This window comes from Poecilia reticulata, chromosome 13 (assembly GCF_904066995.2).
Source record: "Poecilia reticulata chromosome 13, P_reticulata-male-v2, whole genome shotgun sequence".
NCBI lineage: Eukaryota > Metazoa > Chordata > Actinopteri > Cyprinodontiformes > Poeciliidae > Poecilia > Poecilia reticulata.
The window spans coordinates 10641177-10666171 of NC_088842.1; the positions used below are offsets into that span (position 1 = coordinate 10641177).

General features: G+C 41.9%; 1 protein-coding gene across 5 annotated transcripts in view; it reads right to left on the reverse strand.

Annotated features, from left to right (window-relative positions):
* Window positions 1-24995, reverse strand: part of cux1b (cut-like homeobox 1b) — a 105667-nt gene that overhangs the window by 17549 nt on the left and 63123 nt on the right. For 3 of the 5 annotated variants that reach the window (XM_081615038.1, XM_081615037.1, XM_081615036.1), the window contains exons 7-18: window positions 22711-22787; window positions 21278-21344; window positions 14438-14486; window positions 11506-11610; window positions 9753-9941; window positions 9483-9541; window positions 9308-9347; window positions 9099-9195; window positions 6801-7580; window positions 3668-3751; window positions 1291-1392; window positions 634-1187 (exon numbers count right to left, since the gene is read on the reverse strand). In XM_081615038.1, the coding sequence (XP_081471164.1) occupies window positions 634-1187; window positions 1291-1392; window positions 3668-3751; window positions 6801-7580; window positions 9099-9195; window positions 9308-9347; window positions 9483-9541; window positions 9753-9941; window positions 11506-11610; window positions 14438-14486; window positions 21278-21344; window positions 22711-22787 (2203 nt within the window). The remainder of the gene's footprint in view (window positions 1-633; window positions 1188-1290; window positions 1393-3667; window positions 3752-6800; window positions 7581-9098; window positions 9196-9307; window positions 9348-9482; window positions 9542-9752; window positions 9942-11505; window positions 11611-14437; window positions 14487-21277; window positions 21345-22710; window positions 22788-24995) is intronic. The other 2 variants (XM_081615040.1, XM_008425799.3) reach the window with 2 other exon arrangements.

The window sequence follows — 24995 nt, forward strand, 5'->3', positions numbered from 1 at the left end:
AAAGTGACTGATTAATTGTTACATGGTATAGATTTGCTAAAAGACACTGAACAACACAGGAAGAGGAGTAATAAAACTGTACAAAATAGATACATATATGGACAGAGACTAATACAACACATGGTGGAGGAAACCAAAAACAGAAGTATAGATGAATGGAGTGATTCACAGATGGAAAGATGGACTGATAGACAAATGGGTATGAATGGTAAGATTGAGAGAGAGAGACAAATAAACTTCTGACAAAGACATTGTGATGGGAAACGAAGTTTGAACTACCGCATTTTTCCACTCAATTGTCTTTTTCTACAACCACACAGACTCTGAACAAATAAAGTTTCATAAATTCTCCGGTCAGTGAAGGAACCCTGACTTGGGTGTGCTGTGGTGGCGCAGCGGTTAAGCACAACCCACATATGGAGGCCTTTGTCCTTGACACAGCTGTTGCAGGTTCGATTCCTGGCCTGGAGACCTTTGCTGCATGTCTTCCCCCTTCTCTCAATACCCACTTTCCTGTCAATTAACTATCAAATAAAAGCCACTAGAGCCAAAAAATCCTTAAAAAAAAAAAAAAAAAAAAAAAAAAGAACCCCGACTTTCCATCAGGAGGAGGACACCCGTCTCGGCTCTCACCTCTTTGGAGTCCTCCTGGTTGTGGTTCTCCTCCCCCACCTGGCTGGACATGGCCCTCCGGTGGTCTGAGTGCATGTTGCTCCACCACTGCTCCCTCCAGTAGCCCCCTCCCACGGCGCCCCCGGGGCGGCCGGAGCCCTCCGAGGGCCGGCCCAGCCTGAACGCGCCGTCAGCCGACATGTCGATCCCTGAGGAAGCCCGGCCGTCTCGTTTCCCGCCGCAGCTGAAGTCCAGCACCGGAGACGGGGACGGAGGCGAGGACAGGTGGGAGCTTGGCGGCTTCTTGAGGGAGAGCGCCAGGGGGTTGTAGGGCGGCAGCGGGGCGGTGAGGGACGAGCCCAGGATTTCTCTCTGAGACAGAGACACGGAGGAGGAAGACGCAGACGAGGCTTTGAGGATGGGCTCCAACGCCGCCTGCTGAGCCTCCATCTCCCTGCGCGCCTGCTCCAGGATGGAGCGGATGGCTTCGTCCGATCCGCTGCCCCCGCCGCCTCCTACGCAGCCTCCGCCCCCTCCTTTTAGCCCCGTGTAAGACGGCTGAGCATGGGACAGGTCTATTAAAAGCAGAGGAAATGGGCAGTCAGGAGAGACACAGGCGCACCGTCCGTCTTTAACGCTCCGGTTACCGGGGAGATGAGGAAATAAAGGAGAACTCACCAGCTTTCTGCACCTGCAGCTCTCTTTTGGCCTGTTCCAGGATGGACTTGATGGCTTCATCCGAGCCCGCCTCCGGGGTGCGGACGCGAGCCGTGATGTTACCTGGAAGGGACAGAGGGGGTTGGGGAGAGGGGGTGTATCGCGGGGGGGGAGGAAAAGACGACAAGAGGCGTCAAGAATAAAACAGGAGGAAAAAAACCAGTCGAATGAATAAATATTCACTACAGGTGCAGCTCTGCAACTCGGATCATCATCAAAAAGTTTATCTCAGCAATTCAGTTCGAAAAGTGAAACTTGGATTCAGAGCAAGCAGAGTGATCAGGTTTAAACATTTATTTCTGTGATTACGGTGTGTAATAATAAAAACCCACATCTCTGGCTTGAAGAAAGCCAATCAAAAATGACCGAGTCTGGTCAGTCTATGCCTGGTCAGGGCTCCTTTTGCTTCAAACACTTTCAGTCAAATCCAGCAGAGCTGCTGCTACGCTCGGCCGTGTGAGCAGAAAAATAAAAGGAGCGTCTCTGTAAAACTCGTCAGCAGAAGTGAAGCACGCACGCCACAAAAACACAAAATCTTACCAAGTATTTTTGGGTTTAGTTTCTTCTGCAAATTTCTTAAAACACTTGAAATTCACCCAACTTTTCGGCAAGACATACAAGCTTGTTTTAAGTGTGTACATTCCTTAATACTGACAAAAAAGTTCTAGTTCCACTGGCAGATTATTTCACTTATAACAAGACATTTTCCCCATATTGTTAGTGAAATAATCTGGCAGTGGAACTAGTATCTTTTTCATCGATATTAAGGAATTATATACTTTAAAAAAGCTCCCATTTCTTTCTGAAAAGTTACTTGTAAGTCTGTTTAGTCTTATTTTAAGTGTAGTAAGGTATTTGCACTAGAAACCAGAAGAGAACTGTGTCAAACGGTCCAGTTTTCTTCTAGCTAGTTCAGCTATGACTTTGTTGCAGGTTTGGGAGAGGGAAAATGGAAGGAGTAGACCGACTGTGGCTCCTTTAGCATTTTGTCCTCAACAGTTTTTCCCATTACCCAACTTTCCCTTAATGTGCTTAAATGCATCACTCTTCTTTAAGATGACTTTTTATGGCTCACCCTGTGCGTGGAGGGTGTCCTCTGCATGACCATGTGGGCCAATGCAGAACAAGTCTGTTCTTTTCTCTCATGTAATATTCAACTTTTCTGAGAAACTCCATTTTGAATTTCCATCACCTGTAAGCCAAACTCAAAATGAACTAATTCTTGAAATGACTCGTACCGTGTTGAACAGGGTGATGTGGATTTCAAATTTTATTGTGATATTTTGTGGTACCGTTGCGATAACAATATTAGTGATGCACGATATATCAGTGCTGGCATTCAGCATCAGGCGATATTAGTAATTTTTTACCATATCGGACTCTGTCCGCTAAATAAGATATTAACAGATATTTGCTTTTATCTTGTTGCCAACATATGAAATATTGGCAAATATCAGGAGTAAAATCAATATTAACATCGGTCATCCATATCAGCCTAAATTTTTATTTGGTGTGTCTCAAAAAATTCGGACAAAAAAATGCTTTTTCTTCTTTTTTACTTTTTTGCCTGTGACTGCATGGCATTTATAGTGCCACAAACAAAAATAATGCCCTTGAAAAACATTCCCATTTGAAACAGGCGCCACTATCTGGAAAAAAAAAAGTGCGATTTATATCAAACTGTCCACAGTAACAAGATTTACTCATATTTTCAAATTTACTGAAATTTGTTATGGAACAAACAGAGAAAAATTGAAAAAATAACTTATTTAACATAGTATCAAGAAAACGTTCACAATAATTGATAAACGATACGATAAATGCCCACCTCTGATGTTGAATTGATCTATAGGAGAGTTTCATTTTTTGAATTAAACCACTGAAATAAGTTATCTTTTTGATGACATTCTGATTTAACTGATAGGCGCCTGTATTTCACAACACAAAGACCAACATTCCCACCACTGAACTGCACAGCGACGGCACTGGAGAGCGCCCCAACGTCTCCCCGTGTGGAGTGCACACACATGCACACTTTGGCGAATAAAAACACTCCCCACAGAACAACAACTACCAATAAAAGGCCTAAATACACATGCTGGGTTTTTCCTTTGACGCAAGTCGCTGGAACTGTGCGGTTACCTTCAAGGCACATTTACATCTGTATGCCTGCCTGCAATTAATAAACGGCGTCACACACTCATACGCACGCGCACACACACACACACACACACACACACACACTCACACACGCACACCATGGATGCGGTTTACCCCAACACAAACATGCCACACAGACACAAACGTGCCAGAATCTCTGCATGTGGACGGGACAGACCTGTGTGTGAAGGTGTATCGGAGTGGGTTCTCCGCTTCGGAGCGTCCTGAAACACTCGGCTAAGCTGGGGCTGGCCTGAGCCCTCTGTTAAAAACAATACACCACACACTAAGTTACAGCACTTTGGTGTTGCTTTGTGTCTTTTCTTTTTCTTGTCCTTTCTGTGTTTTTTTTTTCTACAGCTAGACTACATGGTGCCGCACAGCGTCCTGCACGTTGCTCCGCCTGATGGACATTACTATTAAAAAGGTGCATCTCTATAAATAAGAATATCATTAAAAAGTGATTTTAGAATTTCATTTGTTGCATTTCAATCATTTTGAGGATTATGGCTTACGGCGAATGAAAACCAAAACGTCCAGGTTCTCAACGAATTGCCACTTTAGGTAGTTTCACTTGGTTAAAATTGAGATTTCCCAGTAAGTATTCAGCCATTTTGAAGGACTCTCACTTTTCCCAACTGATGTAGATCTTATAACCAGGCCTGTCGCATTAACACATTTGGCCTTAATGATAAATTGTCCCAGTAAAACCATTTTCAAGTAACATAATGACAATAGCATGATAATGCAAGTTCACCCTCTGAAAGATCAACAGACTGGAAGTGGAAGACTTTTTAGATACACAATGAGCAGCTCAAGATCCAAAAACGACAAATAAAGACAAATAAAAAACGCACACAAACAAAAATCATAAATGGATTATAACGTCTGTAAATAAGACTGCTCTCCAAAAAAGTATCCGGAGTTCATTTTAATTTATTATGCAATTAATTGATTCATTGCTTATTGTGACAGGTTTACTTATAACCAAGATGCTAAAGCTGAAGGATAAAGGAGGAGTGGGGGGGGGGGGGTTGTGATGATCAAAAGAAAATGTTGATGATCAGCATCAACGATATCGCAATGTTTTGTTTTCCGAGAAAAGTTGGAGCAGAAAACAATCATCGGACCGACTGCTGACTTTATAGTCGTCTCGGCACCAGGCAGGTAAAAAAAGTTGAGTGGAAGTACAAAAAATGTAAAAGTAAATTTTGGATTACATTTGCGAAAGAAGTTGCCAGAGAATAAAGGAAGAGTTGTGATGGAGACTTCACACAGCTTGGACGACGAGTCCCTCCAGAGAGGATTTAATGAGCTTCTAAAGACTCACAGCATTGAGGTAAAATAAGGCTCTTTCCCCATTTTATGGGGAGATTTTATTACTTTTTACCTTACTATTATTATAAGTACTGCTTTATTTTACATTATTTTACAGCACATTTTTTTAAAATGCTTTATAAATAAATTGATACTGACTGCTGGTGTTGGTCTGTATACATCTAAGAGTTAATTTCAGCGAACGTCATGCTTCTCTTTCACGAGAAGCTTAACCAATAGAGTAATTTTTCAATTTTCATTGTAGCTTCTTGTTGGCTGCGAGCCAAAATCTAAAATATGAAAAATTTTATTTTACAACTTTTCAATACGGAGATATTTGTATTTATCGAGAGGCCCCTGTGAACGCGCTGACGTTTAGCACCTGTGGCCAGAGCGGTGGTTAAATTTCTGCCCAATGAAAGCCCCGGCAGAAACAGACTCTGGCTGGAGCAGAGGCAGACAAAGTGCAGGTTTGGTTTATAATACATTTTGTTCCACCGAGGCCACCTTCAATCAGAAATGTCCTGATGCGTTAAGAAAAGCAGGCCCGGGCTAATCGAATCTACCCCGCAGTTAACAGTACATCCCTGCCTTCCTCCTGGTTCCCTACTGATCAATACCATTGATGTGTGAAAGGTTTCTGTATTGATCACAATAGCGAGGAGAGGCTCTTGGGATCGGTGTGTGACTAGGAACTCATTCAGTACACACAGGTGTGGGACAGCACAGGAGGCGGGAGGCAGAAAGAAAAATGAGAAGAAAAAAAAAAAAAAAGGTGGTCTGTATCGACAAGCTGATCAATAGCTCTGCGCGCACACACACACACACACACACACACACACACACACACACACACACACACACACACACGAAGAGATCCATTAAAGCACATGTGTCAAACTCAAGGCCAGGGGGCCAAATCTGGCCCACCGTAGTTTTTTTTTTTTAATTTAAAATTTTTTATTTTTTTTTTTATGTGGTCCTCTAGACTTCAGAGGTGGTTTAAACCTTCAAGATGACAGTTGTGAGCTTAAATATTTTATCAATTAAATCAAGGCAGTTTTTATCAGCATACTGGCAAATTACATCAGTCAGTCCGTCCAGTTTTATCGTGATTCCACAACCGTGGAAATTCATTCAGAAATCAGCAAATCCCTGCACTTTTTCCACATCAGTTCACTCAGTGCGAAAAAGTGCAATGACTCGTTTTTTTTGGAAATTTTCAGCAAAAGTGATCAGACATCGGGTTAAAGCGATGCTAATTCTCACCTGCAGGTGGCAGTATTTCTTACTACTACTACTACAACACTGCCACCTCAGTCTGGTTGATGTAAAGTTAATAGTATGATCAATGTGGTGAGTAACAAAAAGTCCTATGTACCATCATAAGTAAGTACAAATATCGAATAATGTCTTGCAAATATTTAAGTTTGATTCCAAAAACAAAGCAAAATCCTGGAGGGACTGATCAGTGTGAACATATGTTCAATGTTTAATTTTAAAGAGGCAGTGTTATGCATTTTCCAGGCACATTGTGCCATTTTATAACACAATCACTTGGTTACCTTCAGTTGTTCAAAAATACTGTATATCAAAGATGACTTAAAAGAACACTGACTTTGTAAATTAAAGCCTTCAAATTGGGCCTCTGTCTCTTTAAAAACTCCTTCCTGCTCTTTCTGAAACTCCGCCTTAAGGAGGAGGTGCTTGGTCCTGTCAAGCATTTTGCACACATCTGAATTGTTGCCACAGGAGATTAAAGTTAAGTTATTGATGAGGGAATAACGTTATAATATGATGTAAAGCTCAAAAAAGGCAATTTTACAAAATCCTGCCCCTTTAAGAAGCACTCATCGTATGCAGTCAGGCTGTTATTAGTGTTTTAACAGTTTGCTGATGGGTTCTATCAATGCCTTCTGGCACAAATGGCCCTTTGAGAACATTCATAATCTAGATACAACACCCAAATTAAAATGAGTTTGACACACACTGACCTCTCTGTCGCCCCTGGATGCTCCGCAGCGCCAGGATGTTCTGCTCGTCGGCCAGGAATTGCCTCATCTTGTGGAAGGGCTCCTTTCCCCGGATGGTCAGCTTGTTCCAGGGCTTGGGTCGGGCCAGGATCTCGCTGACCGAGCCCTGAGAGAGTCCCAGCACGTAGTGGCCGAACACTCGCTGGCCAATGTTGTGCTTGATCAGCTGCTCTTTCACCTGCCGGGCGATCTCCGCCGTGTCCATGTCCTCCCCGTCCAGGATGCCGCCACCAGCGGAGGCGGCGTCTGAGTGGCTGGGTGACGGCGACGGGGCGCCGCCCGCCGTGCCGCTCCCGTTGACGGGAGCCATGTCGGGGCTGGCGGGGGGCGGCTGGGGGCTGCTGGCCGCCAGCGGGACGGCGGCCGACGCCGAGCCGGGGGTGGAGGTAGGGATGGAGCTGAGCGCTGGGGTGAAGGGCGTGAACAGCAGGGCGCCGCTGTGGATCCCCGACGAGTCCTGCAGAGCTTTGGAGTAGAACGTTTGGAGGAGCTGCCGCTGAATCAGAGAGTTCAGCGCCATCTTGCTGCCGACCAGGGGGAAGACGGGGGAATACAGCTCCTGTCCGATGCCCGTCGGGGTGAAGGGCGGGGCCTCGCTGCTGACGGTGACGGCGTTCAGGGGGTCTACGTGAGCGCGAGATAAGGGGTGCTGAGAGGAGGAGGATGAAGGGAGAGAGGGCTCGCTGTTGATGGCGTCCTCCTTCGCTGTGGACTCTTCTGTCCCTTTCCGCCCGGCTGACCCTACAAGAAAGGTCAAAACACAATGCATTATGGGGGAGTCAACAAAAAAGGGGGTTCCAAAACAAGAGAGAGCAAAAAAAAAAAAGTTATTTTGTGAAGTTTTTTTTTTTTTTTTTTTTTTTTTTAAATTACTGAACTTTCCTTTTTTGCCAATCCCCCCCTAGACAAAGTGCCCATGCATTTGTGATTTCAACCTTTCTTGTAAGCCACAGCCTGGAAGGAAACAGGACAAAAACAAAACAGTTGTCACCGTGCCACGCGGGCGGATTAGCCTGGCCACAGGCTCGGTCTCTAGAGGTAGCCGAACAGAGTTTACAAAAAAAACAACAAAACAAAAGGTTTCCTGATGGAGTCAATAAGACTGGGCGAGTCCACTTCAACAGTCTTCTCAGTTCACTGCAGATGCTGCGTCACAGTCTTTTAGTTCATTTAAAATAAAAAAACGGCTACAAAAAAAGATCTCAAACTTTGATCAAAAGAAGAAAAAAAAACACCATCAATATATATATATATATATTTTTACAATAGCCAGAACATGCAGACATAAACTATATTTCTCCAGTCTTAACGACTAGAATTCATCCTGTCGAGCCGCTTGGGAGAATTATTTTAATGTGTAACCATTGAGACTTTAACATGATCGAATAAGACAGTAAGCTCCTCTCACTGTGAATGTTAATCAATTCTAAGCTATTCAACTATTCAAGCCTAAAGCAATGACATTTCAAACCCATAAACACTGTTTGGAGAGGGCAGCCGAGTCCCGATGTAAAGAACAGAGGATGGTGTCCTCCTTTTTTTTGTTTTTGTTGTACAATGCTTGGTTGTTTTTTTTTTTCTTCTTTTTTTTCCTTTCAGGTTGAACCGCCCGCTGGTGCATTTATAAAAAGACACAACACATGCTTTTCTGCAAAACGTGAGGCTAAAGCAACATCTTTGTACCACAACAAAGGTTTCGCAGTCACACAACAGGATTTATTTTCTCCTCCGTTTTAAAACGATAAATCTGTGTATGGCGGTGGCAATGTTTAAATAATTCAATCGAAAATGAAATATTTAAGTATTCTCAGAGAAAAGGAACCTGTCAACCAACATGAAGTGGCATCAAAAGTCTCAGAACCCCAGACAGAAGTTCTGTTTCAGCGAACAACTAATGGCAAAACGTGGAATAGTTCCCACCAAAAAGGATCGGTTTTTATAATTTTATGATACAATCTTAGTGTCTTTCACCTGGTTTTGTACTTTTAGAGATGCTCAGGTCAGATTTAGAACACAAACATAACACCTTCTTAAACCGATTATAACCTGTGGAGGGTTTTCATTCCTCTGATCCTTCCTCTAAACGGTTTACTCTAGAAACAAACTTTTTGATGCCACTGTGCATGCGTACACATCTCTGCCTCGCTCTACATTCCTGTTCAGCCTCGTACGAAGCTAAAGTTTCACCCATGGAAGTTCTTTTTGGACTTCTCCAGGTCTCTCACCCCTCACCTGACACCGGCATCGTCTCGAACTTACCGCTCAGCTCCGTGTTGGCGATGCGCATCGCGGCGCTCTCCGACTGAAGAGTCCGGTTCTTCTCCAGCAGCAGCACCTCCAGAGGTTTGGACGAGTCCTGACGAGGAGGACGAGAGGAACGAAGAGGTGATGAGCGTTCGTTGATTTTTGTTTATACCTTCAGATCTTCAATTCCCACCCGTTACACATGAATTTAGTGTTTTTTTTACCTGCACTGAGTCGGTTCCAAACTCCATCGTCTTAAGGATGCTGAGGGGATAAAAGGAGAAACTTTCAGCTCACTAAGACCCATGCATTCAGTTCTTTCACTTGGTCGAAATGAGGATATTCCTCTGGTTTTCACATAATAACTGTCGGCAAAAATGTTTACAATTTTAACCCCACCTTAGTTCCTTCTTGACCTCCTCATAGTCGGCTTGCCGTTCCAGTTTCTCCTCCAGTTCCTGACGGATCACAAGACGACAAGTGAACATTTCACGGAAACGCTCCAGCGGCTTTAGTTGAGATGAACGCGATTATTACAACAGGGAGTGGAAAAAGGGCAAAATGGGAAGAAGTTACAGAGTCCTAAAAACTATTTATGGCTGAAGAGTAGAGATCCCACACACACACACACACACAAAAGTGAGGAAGTTGAATGTTTTGTTTGTATACCTTGAGAACTGCAGACTTGCTGCTAAGCTGCTGCTCCAGCTGGGAGATCTGGGAGCTGGTGGTCTCACGGAGTTTGGTCAGGCTGGCCTGCAGTCTCTGGACATCCTCCACCAGCTGGGCGGTCTCCCTTTCTTTGGCCCTGAGCTCCGCCTCCAGGTTCGAGTACGACGCCACCTCTGACGCCTGATCCTGCGGGCAAGAAAGAGTGGGAAAAAAGAAAAGAAAAGAAAAAAAAAACTTTAATTAATTGAACTTCTTCTAATCTTTGTTTAGAGTCTATAAAGAAAGTTCCTTGCGCATAAACTCATTTGCCAATGGTAATGAGCCAAAACAATCCATGACGGCGTATGTTGTAAAGTTTCATTTACCACTGAATCAAGCTAAAAAAAAAACCTCACAGTTCCTACTCCTTCTTAAGCCTAAAACTGACTCTCCTGGACACAAATCATCAAAAAATTTCTTCAAATGTTTAACTATTTTAGTCTGTGCAAATATTTAACATAAAGTGGATTCACTTCCATCTTTAATAGTGTTTTAGGGTTCATTACTAGTCAAATAAAACCATGCAGTAAAGTCGAAACGATTTAGATTTTTATCAAAGTGTGTAGAAATTTCGTATTTTGGCATCATTTGCTAATTACATGTACAGCTTCATACTATAATCAGTCCAGATTACATTGTTATCAAAACAAAACCATTATTTCACCAGCCCAGGATGAAATCTACCGCTTCCCCCCCCCCCAGTGATAACACTTTTAATAAATGGAAAAACTGAAGATAATATCATCTATGGCTCATTTTTGTTGTGATAGCGGTAATCTTGCTACTTTAAAATGTGATTTAAATGTGTGATAATTTAAACATATCACATCATTATGATATCTGGAGCTCTTTTTGTTGCTAATGCCAGTTTTTATTAGCCGACTATCTCGAGATAATGTTCAGTTTGCTGCCATTAGTTTTACTGTCTTATATCAAGATATTGAAATCGTTGAATTGAATCGTTTTGTTGATTATATTACGAGAGCAATTTCACTTCTGTTAAGTCGATCAGAAAAACACTGGTTTTCATCTGTGAACAGTTTAACTAACTATATTATAATACAGTTTTCTTATTATCTCAACACGATGAAATCTTCAGATTTGTATTTTCCTAATTACCAATTTTTTAGCTTATTTTGGCAGTGTTGACAAAGTATAACTGTTAAGGAAAAAAGTATTTTCAACTAGTTTTCTTATCTCAACTATTTTGAAGTAATGAGATTTTAAGCTTATTTGTAGAAATCACTTGTCTCATTATCAAAATAAAAATGCAGTTAGGGGCCACAAAAACATCAGTCCAAGGGCCACAAGTGGCCCCTGGGCCGCCCATTGGAAACCCCTGATCTATTCTGCATAATCTGTCAGAAAATTTGCTCATTTTCAAAGTGATTTATTCCCAGAATAATCTGGGAAAACAGAACAAGGAACTTGAATAATTTCTCCCTACTCAATTATATTATACAGTTCTCATCCAGATTTGGAAAGAAAATGTATTAAAATCAAAATCTGCAGCTTTACATACTTCTTAAAAAAAAAAAAAAACCTTTTGGCTCTGAACATCATCACTGATGATCCCATAGAACAACTGCTCAATTCAGTGAGTACAGCTGCATAAAACATAAACAACCAAACACTTCTCGGTTAAAAAAGGAGTTTTATCCAATCAGCAGCTTTCCACCGACCAATCAGGGAGGCAACGAAAGTGGGTTACCGAGTCAGGTTCGGCGTTGGTGGGACTGCTGAGCTGCTGGGATTGGTTAGACGACGACAGCTGCTCTCGGAGCGCCTCCGCCTCCCTCTCTGCTGCCTCCGCTCGCTGGAAAACAAACACAAACGTAAACTGGAGATGAGATGGTTATTAGGTCGGGAAGCCGATTTAATTTGATCGGCACCGACTGTTTCTTTGCAGTTATTGAACGAAACCTAAGGACGTTCACTTCGCCGCGCAGAACAGCGAATCCCCCCAAAGCGCGCGCGAGCGTGGAGTCAGAGGTAATAAAGTGAAGGCGTAAAGGTTTTCCATTACACAATCCGCCATCACGCTGTGAAGCGTTTGTATACGAAAGGAAACGGGCCCCCTTTACAGCCTAAACAAAATGCTCAATAACACGACGGGGGGAATATTCAAAATGTATAAAAATAAATAAATAAATTGATTTCTTTCATAAATCATAGTATATTTCCCTGAAGAACAGAAATAATAAGCGTGGCCGTGCATTTACAACCACGCGGCCATGCTCTAGTCTGGAATCATCTGCTACACTGGCCAAACTTGCCATCATTAGGAGTTACAGGGAGCCGATTTCACAGCGTTCCTAATTGCAACCATCTTGAGAGCTGTTATTGACTGGGTGGGAGTTAAAGTGCCAGGCCAGACGAAAAAAATAAAAGAAAAGAAAGAAAGAAAAAAAAAGTCCTGTTTTCCATTTTCTTCTCGTAAAAGCTTCTAAAAAGTCTGACTGAGCTGCGGGCCACGCTGTCACCCTCAGTAAACCTCAAATCAAAAGTGTGAACAGCGCGAGAGTGTGTGTGTGTGTGTGTATGAGTGGCATTATAGTCGGAGCGTTAACCTTTGGGCTAATATTAACATTGCATGCCTATGCTGGCCCTTTAACCAAAATCATACTCTTGGCCTAACAATGAAAGTTAACAACAATGACATTAACAGATAGCAAAGGGATTTTTTAACAACGCCGGGGCAGAGGGAATGCTGGGAGCTTCGCTCCAGCTGGATGAACTCAGTAGGTGTTCGCTCTATTTAAAGATTCATGATTTTAATACAGGGGATAGTTTTCATAGCTTTTAAACTGGCAAGCGATTATGAGTAACAATGTCTATTTTTCCAGGCAAAAAAGAAAGAAAAAGAAATAGCACAGCTTTTTTTCTCTCTTGGGTTTAAAATAGTCAAAAATACACGGTGCGTTTTTAGAAAGAGCTCAATAATTCCTTAAAACCAGCTGGACATTAGCGCTGCTCAAAGCAGAACAAATAGGCTGCTTGTTCGGGACTATTTTCAGCCGCAGATTAATACGCAGCCGGCGTTCAGGTGAGTATTTTCTGCAGCAAAGACGACAAGGGCGGGGTCGAGTTAAAACAGCAACAGCCCCTGTTTACCCATAATGAAGGAATGACTCGGTCAGAGAAATTCTTATTTTACCCCCGGTTCGTGTTTTTAGCTCAGCGTCGGAGGGTTTACACAGGCGGCAGGCGTTTGTTTGAAAGTTGTTGTTTTTTTCTTTTTTCCTACACGCTTTCTCCATCTCAAAATTCACACTTTTCCACACATAACATCTTAGAGCATTACAGACGAACACGATGTCACTTCTGTGTGTTTGGAGTTCAGCTTCAGAGTTCTGCCAACAACAAAACCACATCGCATCACTTGAGAGACGGACACCCGAAGCTTATTCGAAACAAACGTGTCACTGAGCGTTCAATTATTTCAAAGCCTAAATGTTGTGCGTGGAATGTTTTTAATAAAATCATCTACAGATTAGCTGTAGATCTCATTATCCAGATGGAAACGGAACAAAGGAAAGTCTGGAAAGAAATGTTTTAATGGGTTGTTTTTTTTCACACTTTGAATTTTCCTACATTTCTTTTGTGAAAACTTGGATAATAATGCAAAAACTATTCTACAAAGCCATGCCTAAAGTGTAATTTTAACAATTTTCTATTCACTTTTGTTGGGAATGGAAATCCCGATCGACGAATCATAATTTGTATTGACACACGGAGCATAAAATCAGCCAAGAAAAGCATTCAGACTTTACTTATTTTATTCACTTTCAGCGCTATTCACTTTCAAGCTTAACAGTTTTATTAACTCAGGAACATGGGATCAAGCCCATTTTGCTGTGATCATTTCTTTAATATTGTCTCAAAATTATATGATTTTGGGTTTTTTGTTAGAAGTTTCACTGGCTGGTTATCTTAAGATAGTGAGGCGTTGAGCTTGTTTTGCTGTGAAAAATGTTTCCTTTTCTCATTGTGACATGTCAACATCCAAGGATCTTTCTTTTATGTCATAAAGTTCCCATGATCTTGCACTCCTACCTGTGTGCACAGTTTTTCTTTATTATATAAAAACACGTATTATCAAACAAACAAATGTTGATGAAACTCATGGAAGTGATGCTGGGAGTTGCTGGAAACTGGAAAAAGTTTCAAAAGATCGATTCGTTACAGATACAGATCAACTCTGACTACTATAACAGTAACAACGAGAAACTGAGTGTGAAACAAAGATGACTCCCTTTGTATCAGTCTTTTTTTCTTTTTTGATAGAATGTTTTCGTAAAGAAACATGACAGCGCATTATAGAGAAAAATGTAATCACAAAAAAAAAAAAAACTGATGCAAAATGTTCTAATATGAAAATTACTGAACACGTTAAAGTGATTGGAATCAAATATCCTGCCATATTCATTATTTTTTTCCAAAACGTATCCAGATTTGAAAAGGTGAAAGCAAATTCTAGACTTTTTTTTTTTTGTTACCTTGGCCATTTGTTGTTAAATAAAAAATAAGCTAAACGACTGAAATTTTGGCCAATTGATTCTGCAAATTCATGTCCAAAGTCTAACTTCTCTGTGTGACGGGCAATTTTTAATAAAAGAGCAACATGGCACTGAGTGAATTACCTGATTGGCTCTTTCCAAGTCCGTCATCACCATCTCAATCTCGTCAGCCCTGAAAGAGACAGGTCCGATTAATCAGCAGATGATGCATGATAAAACGGCAAATGGAGCTCACAGCGAGGAGGGGAGGAGGAGGGAAAACTTTACAGGTTCCTGGAAACAAAAGAACATTTTGCCCACGAACTCGGCCTCCATTTAGCCACCGTCTAAATTTCACCTTAATCCACCGGTTGTAAAACTCCATTACTCAAACAGCTCGCATGCTTGCATACATGTATTTAAGTGCACATGTGTGCCTATGCATGCGAGTGTGCACATGTAAGCCCCCTAAACCCCAGGCCACACTAAAACAGAGGGATTACATTAATAGAGCTCTAAGTCCTAATACAGCAGACTAATCTGCTATGAAGCTGTGTGATTGTGTCTGACTAATGGTCTGGATGGAGGCCAGGGTTCACCTCTCACTTGCTAGAGGTCAGACGGCAAGAATACATCCATGCAAAGAAAAAAAAAAGAAAGAAAAAAGAACGGACGCTGGAAAAATTGTTCACGTTTTCCGTGAAGGGGGATGTAAACGCCAACCATCTGCCTTCAAACAGGGGAAATGCAAATGTTAAATGAAAGTTGATGTGTTTAAACTTTTAATTTTCTCATCTAAACATTATTTATGCTAATTTGCAGGACTGGATGAATCTTCTTTAACTTCTTTTTATATTTTTTCTACAAATAAAAATCAGAACATCAGTTCTTTGTACCTTAATCAGACATGTTTTTTTTATTGTGCATTTGTTTCTACGCCTTCTTGTTATTTTACACTTAACATGAAGCCAAGAAAATAATTGAAAACCCTGATCATCCTCTTAATAAAATAGTGTCTTCAGAGGCTTCTTCTAATTCGCTGTAATACAGACTGCTACAGGAGATCCTTCCTGTCCACAGCCATCACCTTCTACAGCAACTCTTTGAAGAATCGTAAATTAATATAAGTTACTGCATCATCAATATAGGTGTTTATGAATTTGAATGTTTTCGGTAGATTTTAATGCGATAATCTGTTAAAATAACTTTACCAACTTTGCACATGTTCAAACTCTTCTTTATAAAATAATTCAATACAAGTCAGGATTTATGAGTGTCAATGAAAATCAAAAGTCACAGACACTCAGTTTTGTATCAGAGGCTAAATTTGGCAAAGGAATAGATCTAACTCATTCTATTATAGCTCTAACTGTATGTTTAATCATCCATTTGATGGTTTCAGATTTTGGAAATGGACTCCAATAATGAAATTTGTGTGTTTAATCACCCGTCTCTGGTAATATTCCATTTTGGATTGTGTAAACCAAAATAAAGTGTTCCAAAGGAAAAGACTGGCACAAACGAAGCACAAACTGACGTCAATTTTGTTCGATCCGAAGAAGGCGGAGGAGCCAACTTCACTCCACTTCTACTTTGTGTTAACCTATTCCATCAATTCCCAGAAAAATAAAAATAAAATCTGCTTGTAATGAGACCAAACGTGAACTTCAAGAGGAATGAATATTTCTACGAAGCGCTGCAGAAGAAGGAACGGAAATAAAGACCCCAGAAATGGCGTTCAGCGCAGCACAAAGAAAGCACGGTACACGCCGGCCCGCTTATTTAAGACACGGCGAGAGCAAAAATGTGAGCACATATGTGCACCGCTGCCTCCATTAGGACCTTTTGATCCGACTGCAATCTTTTGATAGCGAACCCAATAAGCCCACGCAGCTTTTGTATTTGTGTGTCACAGTATGCGAAACAGCGCTGTGTCCCATAGGCTCGCGTACTACTGATTTGAATGTGTTTAACAAAACAGACACAGTTGATATTAGGTCAACATTGTGCCACGGGCGATGCAGCAAAAAGAATCAGATGTGGGTGGGAGAGCTTTTTCCCGCTCCGCTTTTTTTTCTTCTTCTTTTACTCTTTCCTTAATAGTTGAAAGGATCTGGTGTGTGTGTTTAGGCAACATAATAGTAACGCTACCTCAAACAGCTTTTATCCAGTCTTAAGCTATACTGTGCGGGACTCGGCCTACGTTCCACACACACGTATGCGCACACAAACACACACGAGGTCAGGAAGCCACCGGGCTCAAAAAGCTTGTAATGGAGAGCGTTTATGGGTGGTAATGCAACCCAAATACAGCGGCGCTCCTGCTCCAAATGTGATCGCTTAATCAAAGCACAAAGTCTTCTTAAATAACCTTTGGATTTGGCTGTATTTGGGAATTACAAGGGCTGAGGGCCAAAGCAGATCACAGGGAAGGGGATTTTCAGCGCGTCCTGATAACAGTCGGCCCGCCCCGCTCGGCGGGCCGGGACCCGAAGGCCCGCCTAAATTCATCGCCGAACAATAAACCGGGGCGACAGAGTGCGGTTTCGCGCCGCTGAAATGTGAAGCTCAACACGGCGACCACAGGGCGGCGCTGTAGCAAAATGGCAGACAGGAACAGAGAAGTAGCCGTACAGAGAAGTAGCCGTACAGAGGCGCGCTTTGAGCCAGGAGAGCCGGTGGGTGCAGCCGGCGACATTAGCAGGACTTCTGAAAGCAACCCAGAGCCTCAGAGCCCCGACTGCACATCCTCCATCTCAGACAGGCCGTTTCATCTCTTATCTTCTCTGTCCTGCTCTTCTCTCTCGACTGCTCCTTTTTCTCCCCTCTGCCTCTGTTCTCCTCCTCTTAACTGTTCCCTTCCAGTTTTCTCCCTCTCATCTATCGCCCTCTCTTCCTCGGCCTCTGTCCTCTGTGCCAGCAGGATATTCCCCTGATTTAGATTTTCATTTCCCCTTCTCTATCACAATCCCGTCTTCCTCGCAGAGGCCTCAAGCACCCCCTGGCTTTGTTTTTTTTTTTGTTTTGCCCCCCAGCTTTCATCACTCCATTTCTTTTCTTTCCTTGGCTTTCTCCACATTGCATTTTCACAGCATGTTACCGTAGGGATTTCAGGGAAGCTTAAAACGAAACGAGACGTGAGAGAGAAAGAGAGTATGTGTGTGTGTTTTGAGTATATCCTCGCGCCATTTTATGTTTGTGGGTGCTTGTAATGGACACTGGGGCTGGGCGATGCGGCTTGGAAATGAACTCTCTGATTTTTTTTTTTTTTCACACCATATCTGATTTCATTTCGATTTTGTCTCTCTCTTTCTTTTCCAAAAACGAACTTACAAATGACAAAAAACATTTTCAAAAACTGGATTTAATTTCAATCATTCTTTCTGTGAATTATACGACAGGGTATCAGGACCAGGCTATGAGAATTTTTTTCCTTAATTACAAGAATATAGTCACAATATCAGCAGAATCAAGACAAATTTACCAGAACGATGTCTTAAAATTACGAGAACAAAAGTTGCTTTAATGAGTAACAAACTTGTAAAATTAATTTGTTTTAAAGTTCTCATAAAAAATAATTCATTCTTCTAATATTATGACTTTATTCTTGTATTATCTCAACTTCTTGCGTTACTACGACTGTATTCTTGTAACACTAGGACTTTATTTTCATAAAAAACAAAAAAATCTTAGTCTGATATTCCATGACAGAGTTGACCTGAATTCAAAGTCTAAACAAGTAGAAGCTGTAAAGCACACTTGTCAAAACAAGATGGCCGCCCTGGGCCTGCTGACGTCACTCTGAGCTGTGGACACTCGAGTATTGCAATAGTGAGAAAAAGAACGTTTAGATTTTCCAAAAATGTCGTCTTCAAAAACCTATAAAAAAATTTGTAATTGATTAAATCGATTTATCGCCCGGCTGTACTGGCCATATATATATATATATATATATATATATATACTTTGCCTAATTATTGGGAATAAAAGCATAACTAGAGCGGTAAAGACAGAGAAACATTTAGAGAAATTTGTACACACACGCCCTCCTAAAGCATCCTGCGGGGCTGGAAATCAATAAATCATTAATCTTTAACAAGGACTAAACGATTAAAAGGCGGCTGGCCAGACTCTCGCAGAGTGGGGGGGCAACGTTACATCCACAGGGTCTGCCTCCCGCTGATTCTCTCGCAAACACGCAAACGCACACGCACACACACACCGTGGGCATAGCCACGTCATCCAGATTGTCGGGGTGTGTCATCGGTGTGTGTGAGGGTGTATTTTAAAAGGGAGATTACCTAAACGCAGCGAGAGACAAGGGGGCTGCAGGAGGGGGGTGCGGGGGGTCGGATTTGTCACGTAAACTCCTCGCTGGGAAGTTTACACAGCGAATTCATGTTCGCGTGCGTGTGTATCGACGTGTGTATGTTTCACATAATATGAATGGCATTTGTGTGAAAGTAGACCCGGTGAAAGGGTTAAAAGTTGTTCAGCCAAACACTGGTGATTTGCTCAGCCAAGCAGTAAACGGGGGGGAAGGACTCCGAGGACTGGGAGGGTGCAGGGTCGGAGAGGGGTTTGTGTGCGCTTTAAAGCGTTGCATTAAAATTTCAGATCACAGCACGCCACATAGTCAAGGACCCTGACTGCCTGAGGCTCACGAATGAGTGAGTGAGCGAGGGAGCGAGCAAGTGTGTGTATACTTTAATGTGAGTGCATGTGTGTGGATGTGGGCGGGCATGTGCTTATTAGCTTCTGTAAGCAAATGGGGCTGACTATAGGCATCCCTTTTAACAGGGTTCTTGTCTTAAATGAAAGGAAGAAACAGAAGGGGGGCAGGAAGAAGAAGTAGTGAAGTTCTAAGAAAGTAGAGAAAGAAGTCCAAGACAGTCAGAGAAGAGGAAAAACTAGGTGTCTCCTTGATAAACAATAACTATCGATTAGCGCCTCCACGCTGCACGCAATATCTTCATATGGCCTTTCCGCTAACACAAACACACAAGGCTGAGAGATAAAAGATAAAGTGTGGGTGGAAGAAAAAGGGAGGGAAAAAAATATTCTGAGGAAGACAGAGGAGGGATCGATCTGTTTTTAACAGCCAATCAATTTAACAACGCTGGTAATGGAGAGACACGGCGAGTCTGGGGCAGCGTGAACACCACTGGATGGGGCGGCTTTTTGAAAGTGGGGCCGATTCCAGGTTGTACTTTATGCATGCACGCGGGACGCCCTTCAAGCTTTTATTAAACGCCTCGTATTTAGCAAGGGAGTTCCAGAAAAGTGCCACTTTCTCTTACGGCGCACAGATGATCAATAAAACAATAAACGTCTCGCTCCCCCTCCCTGTTTCTCCCCACCCTCCGTCCGATAAATATTATTTTTCAGTTTTTGTGGAAGGAGTCCGGACACTCGAGTGGTTCTGGTTCCCACCGCTAACCCTGAGAGACGGCGGAGTGTGAATGTCATAAAGTGGCACTTTGCAGCGTGGAGTGCAGACATGGAAAAGCTTCTGTTCTCATCCTGCCCACCACTAGGAGATCAATAACGATGGCGGCACACATCTCTAGTAGCCGAACCCGTCTTTCAGCTCCAGTGGCTCCAGGATCCTAAAGAGAGCTGACCATGATGCTGCCACCACCATGTTTAGAGATGGGAATGGTGTTTTTACCATGGCGCTAAGTTTTATAATCCAACCTTGGCTTGAACGTCTCCACAACTTTTTCCCCCCCGACCTGTCATACTTTTAGAAACGATTAACTGCACTGGATACAAATGGTTCCCGCACCTTTCAGATCGGTTTTGTTAAAGTTGTTCCCACTTAGGGCCACAACAATTAATTTAGTGATTGTTCTGTCAATTAATTGCATTTTTTGCAGATTTAACATTTAACCACGCAAGCTTTTTTTAAAGACAATATTGGAAATACATTAAATAAACAACTGAATTCCTTTTCCAAGTAAGAAAATAAAATATTTTATTCCCTAAAATGCAGTAACAGCATTACTTTAGTGAACGACTGACAGATCTGAAGCTAAAACAATACGTCAATGTGAAGATTTCAGTCATTTCTGCTGAAAACAATAGTTCAGGTTGGTTTTTGGATTAAATAATTGATAATTGGACAGTAAAAGGTCCTTAAAAGAAATTTTAACAGAATTTGAACCAGATGAAGCTTAAACTGCCACTTGAGTAATGGAAAAGGAAAAGGAGGTATTTCCCATCATAAATGCCAAACGTATACATTCTTTGCATAGTTTTGGCTTAATTACTGCTCTGAGTTTGTTGCTCATTCAGCAAATGGCATGTCTGAGTGTGTATGCTCCAGTTAACGATTAGCCGATTACTAAATTAGTTGACTATTATTTCAACAATCGATTCATCCCGATTAATCGTTTCAGCCCTACTCCCACTAATAAGACTTTTCAGCTCTCTGAAAGGAGTTTCAACACTAAAGTGGTTTCAGTTCCCATAGCTAAACCTTAGACAGTGAGGAGTCTCTCAGTGTGGATTGCAGACATGGAAAAGCAGTTTTCATCATGCCCAACACAACCAGATCAATAATGATAGATGCACACAGCTCGAGTACCTGAAGCCATCTTGTCTTTCAGGTCCTGTAACAAAAAAAAAATACCCATGTGGCTCCACGTCCAAGGCCTAAAAGTGTGCTGCCCTCTGTCTCTCCGATTCAGATGGAGCACTCTAAACTCCACGGCAAAAAACATAAATCTATTTTGATGCTCTGCCGAATCTGCAAAATGCATTACAATCCCTCTCAGTATTTACTGTGAGTGGGTAATGCTGGGATTTGGAGGCTGCTGAGCGTTGTGGGAGACATTCCAGCTGTTAGGGGAGAGAGCAGGAGGAGTTTCCAGGGAGGGAGATTCACTAAAGCAGGATGATTATGTCAAGAGCAGAATATGGAGGGCGCCAGAGGGGAAAAGTCACCCTGTAAACACACACGCAGCCCAGAGAGACACGTACTTTGCTGTGGATTCCTCGTCATACTTCGTCTTCAAATCAAAGAGCTCGGCCTGAGTTGTTTCAAGTGCTGAAAAAAATTGGAGGGGGAGGAGAGAATTAGTGTTTTTTTTTCCCCAAATGCATTTCATCTTAAAACAAAAACATGAAATTATATTAGTTTAACATCCAAAAACAAGAGATGAACACAACCTTTAATTAATTTTGGTGATATTTCTATCAGATTAGGGATGCAAGTTATCAATTAACCTAAAGCCGTTTGATCTTATTGATCGACTAATGCTTAATAAGCGTCGATTTTCTTAAAAGCTTTTTCCATAACATAAGGGGCTACACTTTTACAATATGTTGAATTTAAAAAATTTTTATTTTATTATGTTGTGTCAGTTGTATCAAACACTGAAACAGAAAAGTGTGTTGTTTTTTTTCCAAATTAACTTAGACCTATTTATAAAATGTAACAAAACAGGTACCTCTTAGGCTGCTGAGCAGAAAAAAAATTAAAGATGAAAAGAAAAAAATATGTGAATCAGAGAGATATTCATACAAGTAGCTCTCTACCATCTGTGATTGCTCTTGGAAGAATGTTAAAGCTTCGCTCTATGAAGTGCATAAACTCACAACTGCCCTCAAAATCAACCTTCTTCATGTCTTTTATCATCAAGTAACAATTTTTCTGCGGCAATGCTGCCAACTTTTAGCTCATCAGTAATTTTTGAATGAGAAGTTGACGCAGCACCGTCATGTAGCTCAGTTAAATGAGCGCTGTTACGGTTATAACTTCTGGAGCGTTTAGATTTCAAAACAGAATCGCATAAAATGCATTTTGTGTCCCACACCGGACTTTTATGGGACCGTTTCTCTTTCCCATTCAGAGGTGGCGCCACCATCTTTATTCCTCACTGGCTCTGCTTAAGGATGACCAGCGGCGCCCTCTACTGGATGGCGGACAAACTACATCACTACAATCAAGTCTAAAGGGATTAAATAGTCAAATGGAACTCATTTTAATTTAATAAACCATAAGTTTTCTGCGGCAATGCTGCCCACTTTTAGCTCATCAGTAATTTTTGAATAATTGTTTACATCCCAATGTCAGACATGTGCTAATTTAAGTCAGGTATTTGCCTCTTCTGACATTACCTTCAACCTTCTGAACACAAACACAGTCCACATTAAAGTGAAGCAGAAAATGAACAGAGAATCAGTCTATCAGAATTGGTCAATTTTCAGCTTGGGTTGGACCTGAACAGTAAAAATTTGAAACTCAAAGATCATTTTCCAGTCAGCGAATGTTTTATATTTGAGTGCAACCAGGTCATGGTGACAACATTTTCTTCTTGTGGCATTGGGTCGGTTACAAAGTGAGCTTTTCTCAGTACCAGAAAGGGGCTCAACATAAAGTCAGTGGAAGCTCAGAGAGGTGGGCCTGGTACCTGTCTGCAGGGACTGCGTCTTGTGTTCAGCCTCTTTCAACCTTGAAGACATGGAGTCCTGACTCTCCTGGAGTTTCCTAAAGAGGTGCGAAAAACAGAGCAGGAAGCACAAAGTCGCAGTTAAGAGATAGTGAGTCAGTCATTCTCGGGTTCACACTTGGTGGAAAATGCAACCATTCCTCTATTTTCCCACCATTTCTGAAGAGTTTTTCCCCACTAAAAACCCTCCACAACACAACCCACTCCTCATTAAGCAGCCCTATTAGGCAGGAATGTCTGGCCACTGGGGCACGCTGCACCCAGGGGGTGGGGTGGGGGGGGCCGCAATGGCTGACTCAGAAGGGGGGGAGGGAGGTGGGGGATGGTGGGCAGAAACCACAGGGATAAAATAGATTCATTCTTGGCACATAAAAAGTTGGGCTCTGCTGAGAAATTGCCGCTGCGTGTAAAAACATCAATAATCCAGCACAAATACGGCCTTTATGACACCCTTTGATGCCCCCCCCCCTCTCTCCGCCAATCTGTCTCTCCTGTCATCTCTATTTTTCTGCCCTCTACTTCAGCCTTTCATCTCCGTCTCTCTCCTCCGCTCGCTCCTTCGCGGCATAAAATGCATCAGGAGGTGCCATCCATTTACCAGCCCTCTCAGACACAGGAAGTCGGCTCTCTGCAGACAGGAAGGGGCCTATAAAACTCTGACGTACAGGAAACGCAGTCGGACAATTGATCTTCGACTGCAAGCCTAGAAATCTTTAACACACCTTCGGAACGTAAACAAGGTGATTGACAAGGGGAAAATATGGGTTTTATGGAGCTCATTATGTAAACAAACCCTTGTTTAGGTCGACATATTCCACCTTCAGATAACTGGGTCAGCTGTTTATTATACCTGTTCAATTAGTTTGACTTCTAGTTATTAAAAGCTTTTTTACAACTATGAGTCTTGTGCGTCTTCTTGCTCAAAATGAGTCCTTGGATTTACATAACAGTACATGCGTATTATTTACAAAACAAAATACGAAACATGATTGTATGCTTTTAATTAAGACAGAAAAGCAAAAATGATTTAGTGTGACATATTTCTGTCTTTCTTGTGAACTAGAGAATATTGTGGTGTCGTTTCGTTAGCTAACTGGCACAGCAACAAGTGGGGGCAGCACGGTGCAGCCTAAGCTTCAAACATTCAGAGAAAACTCTGGGCACTTTCTTGATCTTTTTGATCGATTTATAAGGGACTGTCTAAAAAGACACTTGTTACCTCAAAGAACTTAGCGATACATATCAAATTAGACCAACAGAAGAAAACTAATGGCTTATAATCAAAACCAAAAGAGAGAAAAAATAAGTCAGCAAGTTTTTTGCAAAGTCTCAGAAAACAAGTTCTTAATCTCGACACATTTAGCGATGGAGAGAACATGGAGAGGGAGTTTGTTCTAAAAAAATATCAGCCCCGTCCTGAATGAGCGACGTTACGGGAGCGGCCGACCAGCCAAACTCAGAGCACAAGAACAAGCCAGTGCTTTGAATCACTCAATCTTTAACTCAGTTAAACCAGAGCGTTACACTTAGTCATAAATAGATGTCACTTCCGCCTCATAGGGGGCGATAAAGCACTGGCTTGTTCTCTGTCAGCGCAGTGTACAAGAACACGGTGATTTCTCACAGGAAGTCGGTTAAGTTTTTGTATCCTTGCGGTTCCTGAAAGATAAATTATCTTCGGCTCTCCTCCCTCCAGATGGACGGAGGACAGACATATCTCTGCACAACATGCGTCTTACACTGAACCTTTTTTTTTCCTTTTCCCTGTTTGGCTCGTCATCTGACTGTTTTTTTTTTTTTTATTATTTTTATCTGCTGTAGTTGGGTGTGACCCATTTGAATGAAAATATTGTTGAAAGTAACAAAAGTGTCAGAGGGGAGTCCTACCGGACGTTAGTGGTCAGGTACAGCTGATAACGTTTCTTCCACACAGATTCACGGTGGAACAACATGATTATTTTCAATGCAATATTCATAGCAAGAGGGGGAAAAAAAGCATAAATTAGAGTCTCAAAGAAAACATCTTTTAAAGAGCAGACGCTGACCTATGGATATTTTCTGAAAGGGCTTGCTGGGGGTAATAGCCCAGGGCTCCAACTTTTGGGGTGAATGATGAACGTTTTGTAAGTAAGTAGGCAAGTAAGAAAGTAAGTAAGTAAAGTTTATAATTATAAAGCGCTTTTCACAGACATATAATCAAAAACACTGTACAACAGATACCAACCTTAAAACATACAAAACATAAG